At 59.3% G+C, this 6,261-nt stretch overlaps 1 protein-coding gene across 1 annotated transcript; it reads right to left on the reverse strand.

Moving 5' to 3' along the window:
• Nucleotides 1-1,568: 1,568 nt before the first annotated feature.
• LOC115861561 (cystatin-C-like) lies at nt 1,569-5,380 on the reverse strand. The gene is made up of 3 exons (XM_030872496.3): nt 5,032-5,380; nt 2,457-2,570; nt 1,569-1,908 (listed from the first exon to the last, which is right to left on the reverse strand). The coding sequence occupies exons 1-3, from the start codon at nt 5,281-5,283 to the stop codon at nt 1,798-1,800; spliced, it is 477 nt and encodes a 158-aa protein (XP_030728356.1). The 5' UTR covers nt 5,284-5,380; the 3' UTR covers nt 1,569-1,797.
• Between the last annotated feature and the right edge of the window lie 881 nt (nt 5,381-6,261).

Raw genomic sequence — 6,261 nt, forward strand, 5'->3', positions numbered from 1 at the left:
TGGGTGACCTCCTGGTCAGTGAGGCCTCCCAATCACACTGTCCCACCCCCTGTCCCACCTGGGGTGGCACCAGCCTGAACCCTGCAGTGTGGGCTGCGGAAGCGGGGGCTAGGTGGTGGGAGAAGCAGGTGAGCCAAGAAGAGCACACCCCGACGCCGCTGCCCAGACTTCCACGACGAACAGGGCATTGGAAGCGTCACAAAGGGATGACTTTATGGGAAATCGGCCTAGCTGCTGGCTGCTTGTGGAAAGGCAAGATGTTCCACCCAGGAGGAGAGTCTCTGCAGGGAGGCCTTTGCCCCAGGCCACCACTTCTGTGTCCACAAGTCCCAGGATCCCCTGCAGGGCCCAGCCCCAGGCCCAAACCTGGCCAGTGCCAGGCCTGCAGACAGCGCCTCACTCCTTGAATCCCAAAGCCCTTCTGTTAAGTCAAGTCTGGGGTGAGAAGGCTCTGCTGTGCGCTCGGTGAAGACAGAGATGGGGGGCGGCGGGGCGGGGGGGAAGCCCTCGGGGCCCAGTGAGTCAGGGGGCGGCAGGTGGAAGGGGACGGTCCCCACCCTCTTCCTGGTGTCCCGGTTCTAGCTCTGCAGGTGCAGCTGTGGCACCTGAGGTGCCAGCCTTGGAGTCATCTAGGTGAGCTCCCTTTGTCCCTTCGCCTTCTGTGGTCACTGCAACACGACAGGAGGGCTGGGCAACGCTGACATGAGGTGGTGGGCATCTGGGAACAGAGGAAGCGTCACCCTCGGTAGTGAACGGTCAACGTGAGGACAGTGCAGGGAGCGGTGTTGTTCCCAGCTTGGGGCACTAAATATCCACTCTGCTGCAGAACGATGGTGACACTAAGAGGTGACATTGCCTATTAATTATACAGTCCTTAGGGAAAGAAGAAGGCCCACTATGTGTCTCAAGTTCTACACCCCTTACGTGGAGTTCTGCGCTAAGACCCGTTTTATCTAGGAGCCCAGAGAACAGAAGGAGGGGTGTAAATCGGCAAAATCCTTGTGGATTCCATGGCTCCCGAAATGTATCAGAGAAGGCCTGCTCTCACGCTATTGAATTCCCAATTCCGACCTTGTTTGACCTTGATTCTGACCCGTATTCCCTCACTCCATCAGTTACACATACTTTTGGTCTTTGTTTTTTCGTAGGTACCCGAAGTTGTTTGTGGAAAGAGGTAGACGTTAAATCATTATTTTGCTTCTAGGGAACGTGACCAGTGAGAGTCATCCCAGGAGTCTGATCAGCTCAGCACACGTGCAGCCCCTCGGAGGGTGACTCAGGTCTCAGGCTCCATCACCTCCCCAGCCTCCTGTCCAGCCCCAGCACACAGTCTGACTCATTTGCAGACACAGCAGCTGAGTCTCTGGGGTCAGCAGCTTAGGTCCCCCCTCCTCTCCCTTGTCCGATTATCAGGAGTACGAGAGCTGAAGGCCCAGCTCGCCTGCCACGCCCGCTCCCCGCCCCTCCCCATTGCCTGCCCTCAGAGCCAGCGAGACGGGGTGCCTTCATAAAGTAACTGCCTAGATCCTTCCCGCTGCACCGCCCGAGACAGTGAGCAACTCGAGGAGTAGCTGCTGTTACTTTTTTATTGAGTAAAATAGCAGAGCGAGGGCATTTGGTTCACTTGGAAAGCAATTAGAAGAAAGAAATGAGTTAGAGCCCCTTAGCCGTTCCAAAAATGCCCAAGGAGCCTTCTCTGTGTGTCTGCTGGGACGGCACACGGAGGGCTCATCCACCAGGCGGGTCACCCATCGGAGGGAGGTGTGAGCGCTCTGGGGGGGTGTGAGTGAGAGGCAGTCAGCGGCCTGCCTGATGCCCAGTCCCCGATTCATCCTGGCAGCTGAAATTAATCAGGGACATGGTGTTCAACCAGGGGACGACGTAAACGTAGAAGTTGCAAAGCTTTTGCTGCGAAAGGGAAGAGAGGGATGGTTGGTCAGGGTTACAGTTAAAGAGGAAAGTGCACTGGCCCCAGCCCCCACCCCCAGCAGGCTGGCACTGAGACAGGACCAGAGGGGAGGACCCAGGGGCTGGGACCCAGGTCCAGGAAAGCCCCTGCAGAAGTGGGGCCTGGGAGGGGTGACAAAGGAGTGCAGCCCTCCCTGGGGCCGAGACCCCTGAGAACCAGCCAAGCCCCTGGGAGAGTCTGGCCTTTGGTGAGCAGGTGGCATGGTGGGCCGGTTACAGGCCTCCAATTCCCTCTAATCTGCCCGGGGATGGGGGCGCGAGGCTGGGATTAAAGGGCCCTTTCTCCCTTCCCAGCAAACACCCGCAGCTGGGTCCTCCATCCCGCAGGCAACAATCCCCAAAGCAGACGGTGCCCCAATTCCCCAGCTAAAACCCCATAAAGCCAGAGCAGTCACGTGCACACACATACCCTTCCCCTCACAGCCCCGGCAGGCACCCGCGATGCGCCCCCATGGGCACCCCAACCCCTGCTCCCATCAGGCACGAACCTTTTTCAGTTGTGGCTGGTCATGGAAGGGACAGTTGTCCAAGTTGTCCTGGGACTTTGTACACGTGGTTCGGCCAATCTCCACGTCCAAGAAGTAGTTCAGCCCGGACACAACCTGGACACGGAGAGAGCACACACCCTTACCAACACCTGCCGGCTGCACACACGTGGTTACCTTCTTCCCACCGCTCCCCGCGTTCACAGGCTGCCAGAGCCACACCCAGGAAGCACAGCCGCCTCCTGACGGCCGCTGTGCCCCAGGCCCTCCCCGGAACTTGTTTACCAGCTGCTCCAACAAGGCATCTCCCACAGGGACACAGAGGGGGAAGCCAGGGACCAACGCTCTAACTGGGTCCAGGAACAGAAGGCACAGCTCCGAGGAGCCAGCCTGGGTACAGGCAAGCAACTGGCCAGCGCCCAGGACCAGGGAGGGGACTGAGCGCAAGATGGTGGCCCTGTGTCAAGAGTCCACACTGCATCCGCAGGAAAGCTGCTGCCTGGTGATTACACGTACGCTGAACTCCAGTCCCCAGGGCGGAGCCCACAGCATCCCATTCCCTGCATGTAGCCCAGGTTTATTTATTCCCTCCCAGAACAGAAGAAAATGAGAGCTTCACGTTCGCGGACGTTTAGGCCAATAAAAGACCGCCTGGAATGCCTTCCTCTTAGGTGTCGTTTTTGACGGGAATATTTCTCAAGTGTGTCATATATTGCGTGCCTTTTACACTTGAGATTACAGAATAGACGTGAACTCTGGCTTCACACAGGCATCCCAGACATGCTTCGTTAGAACCTGGAGAAACACGGAATGAGGGGCCAGGGACCAGGCTCCGGACCCCACCTGGTAGACCCATGATCCCTCTGCTGTCAGCTTCCCCATGTGGCCAGTGAGCTAGTGTCACACTGGAGAGGAGCAGGCTGGAGGGGACCTGGTGAATGGAGAGAGCAGGTCCTATCCAAAGGGGACAGGAGCAGCCCACTGCTGCAGGAGGAGAAATGGGTCTGGTCTTGACCCATCTTCTGAAGTTTCAAGAGAAGGCGGCAGGGAGCCCTATGGCTGGCATGCAGGACCACACTCTCGGTGCTGTGTGGCTGCGTCCTGCTCTCCAATGGGATGCAGGCCGGATGGTCTAAATTCTAGCCTTCCTTCAAGGACCAGCGCGAGGCCCTGTAGCCCGTCCTAACTCTCCCTCCTGCCTGCTTCTCAACTCTGACAGTGGGCTCCTTATCTGGCCAGAACCCAGGCAGGCTGACAGAGGCAGAGGTCAGGCTGTCAGCGACCGCGTGCCCATCTCAGGGTGGGAGTGAGATGTCACAGCCCAGAGGCTGCTCCCATGCATGTGACCTGCAGGCGGAAGCGACGGTCCAGGAAGCTTTGTATTCTTACACCAGACCCCCTGCTCTGGGACACACTGGACACCACGGGCCAACTCACGGACTTGTCTGTTTGCTGATGACCTCCGGGTGCCCTGGAGGATGTTCAGAGTGTCTGTCCCCAATGCCACTACACGACCACATGGTGGCCAGGTACGTTTAGTGGCATCTGCTGACAGGAGGCTCAGAGGGGAGCATGCCTCTTCTGTGTGACCAGAGGCTCTCTCATCTCGAGGAAACATCAGGCCAGCCCAAACCCACTGACAGTCTGAGCCACAACTGGCTGGACCCTTCAGAAACAACGCCAAGGTCATGAGACAACCCAGGGGCAGCTCCAGAGTAAAAGGGGCTGCAGGACAGTGGCTGCATCGTGTGGCCTGGGAGTGTCCTTGGCTATAAAGGACACAGTGGGACGATCAGGGGCATCTGAATAAGGCCTGTGTATTAAAGAGTCCTGCTTTTCAAAACTGTATTGTGGTTATGGAAGAAAATAACCTTGTTTTTAGGAAATATACACAAAAGTGTTTACCTTCAAAGGGTTCAGAAAAATAAATGCATATATACATCCCTACACACGTGTACGTGGGGTGAGGTGGATTAAGCAACTATGTCAACTTTTTAACGTTTGAAGAATCTGGGTGAAGAATCTACAGTGATTGTATGTGCTCTTTTTGCTACTGCTTCTTAAGTCTGAAATTATGTCAAAATAAAAAGTTAAAAGGAAAAAGTGCTTAAGGGCATTCAGTGGCAGAGCCAGGAGGACAGACAGGTGTGGGTCTGTTTTTACCTCGCCTGGGGTCATTTAGTTGACAACTCGCGCCAAGCCCCCGGGTCCCAGGAGGCTGGGCCCTGACCCCAGCGCCGACCGACAGGGCCGGCCGGTCTCGCGAAGGGCTGCGAGCGCCGGAAAAGGTCGGGGGCTGAGCGGGGGTGAGAAGTCCGTCCGCGTCCTTTGCGATCCCCCGGGGCCTCAAGGGGCTGGGAGCTGCCCTCCCGAGAGCTGGGAGGGCTGGGGGGGCGGGGCTGGTGAGCGCGCAGGCCACGCCCTCTCGGGGGCCGGCCTCCCGCATTCAGGGCTGCCCGGCCCCGGCGCCCCTGCCTTGTAGCTTGGCCCGGCGCCCCCAGCCCCTGCACCCGGGGCTCCGCGCCCCCTCCCCGGCCCCCGCATCCCGGCCCTGTGCCCCCTCCCAGACTGGACGCACCTGCTTGAAGGCGCGCACTACGCGCACCGCGCGGCTCTGATAGGCGTCGTTGCTTTGCTTGTTGTACTCTGTGATGGCAAAGGACACCACCTCCTGTACGCCCTTCTCGTTGACGTCCGCCTCCATCAGGCCGCCCACCAGGCCTTTCTTTCTGGCGCCCTGCCCTGCCGCAGGGCTCACGGCCAGGGCCAGGGCCAGGGCGAGGGCCAAGACGGCCAGCAGAAGCAGCGGGGTGCGCGGGGATCCGGCCATGATCTCTCGGAGGCGGACGGAGCTGCAGCCGAAGAGCGATCCGGTGACAGGAGCACAGCCCAGCCAGCCACCGAGTCTTTATCCCTGGGCTGCCCCGGATGCCCCGCCCCCGCCCGCCTGGCTTCTCCTCTTCCGCCCCTCCCCACCGCCCGCCCCTGTCCTCCGCCCGCCCCTGTCCTCCGCCCTAGTCCCGCCCCTCCCCCAATCCTGCCCCTCCTCTCGCTTCTCTACCCGCCCGACCCGGCTCACTCTTTCCCAGTCCCGGTCCTCCTCTCCGAGTCCCGTTTTCCCACTCCCGCGCTCCTCAGCCCGGCTCACCCCGATCTCGCAGAAGGTGTCACCTCCTTGAGGCCGGCGATGCTTGTAACCCCGAGCTCTGCCTCCTGGTCTGAAAGGGGGAAGGGGCGTCTCTCGGCCCCCCCTCGGCTGTCCGCGTCTAGGAGTCCCCAGCGCACAAGACTGCAGCCTTCCGAGGCAGACGAAGGAAGACCTCGTGTGCGCCCCGTCCTGGGGGAACTTCTTTGCCAAACATAAATGAATTAACCTTTATTTGAGAAAAGCGCATCGGGTTCTCTTTCTCACAGCTCATTTATTTATTCAGCTGGCACCCCTTTCTGGGGCTTCTCCCTGGCCAGAGGGTCTGGGGCCTGTGGATGGAGTGTGGACGGGGGACCCGGGGGCCAGGGACTCCAGGTGGTAGAGCCCCTACCTGATGGAGACATAAGACAAACGCTTGCATAACTACATTAGCTAGGAGACACATTAAAAAGAGCAAAAAGTGGGCTTCCCTGGTGGCGCAGTGGTTGAGAGTCCGCCTGCCGATGCAGGGGACGCGGGTTCGTGCCCCGGTCCGGGAGGATCCCACATGCCGCGGAGTGGCTGGGCCCGTGAGCCATGGCCGCTGAGCCTGTGCTCCGCAACGGAAGAGGCCACAACAGTGAGAGGCCCACGTAACACACACACACAAAAAAAAAGAGC

Source organism: Globicephala melas, chromosome 15 (genome assembly GCF_963455315.2).
Source record: "Globicephala melas chromosome 15, mGloMel1.2, whole genome shotgun sequence".
Taxonomy (NCBI): domain Eukaryota; kingdom Metazoa; phylum Chordata; class Mammalia; order Artiodactyla; family Delphinidae; genus Globicephala; species Globicephala melas.

What these genes read in the sequence shown, in the direction of transcription:
- LOC115861561 (XM_030872496.3), bottom strand. Translation starts at nt 5,283, where the DNA reads ATGGCCGGATCCCCGCGCACCCCGCTGCTTCTGCTGGCCGTCTTGGCC. An exon ending in TAGTGCGCGCCTTCAAGCAG is followed by an intron (nt 2,571 to 5,031) that starts GTGCGTCCAGTC and finishes CTCCGTGTCCAG; the next exon opens with GTTGTGTCCGGGCTGAACTA. An exon ending in ACCAGCCACAACTGAAAAAG is followed by an intron (nt 1,909 to 2,456) that starts GTTCGTGCCTGA and finishes TCCCTTTCGCAG; the next exon opens with CAAAAGCTTTGCAACTTCTA.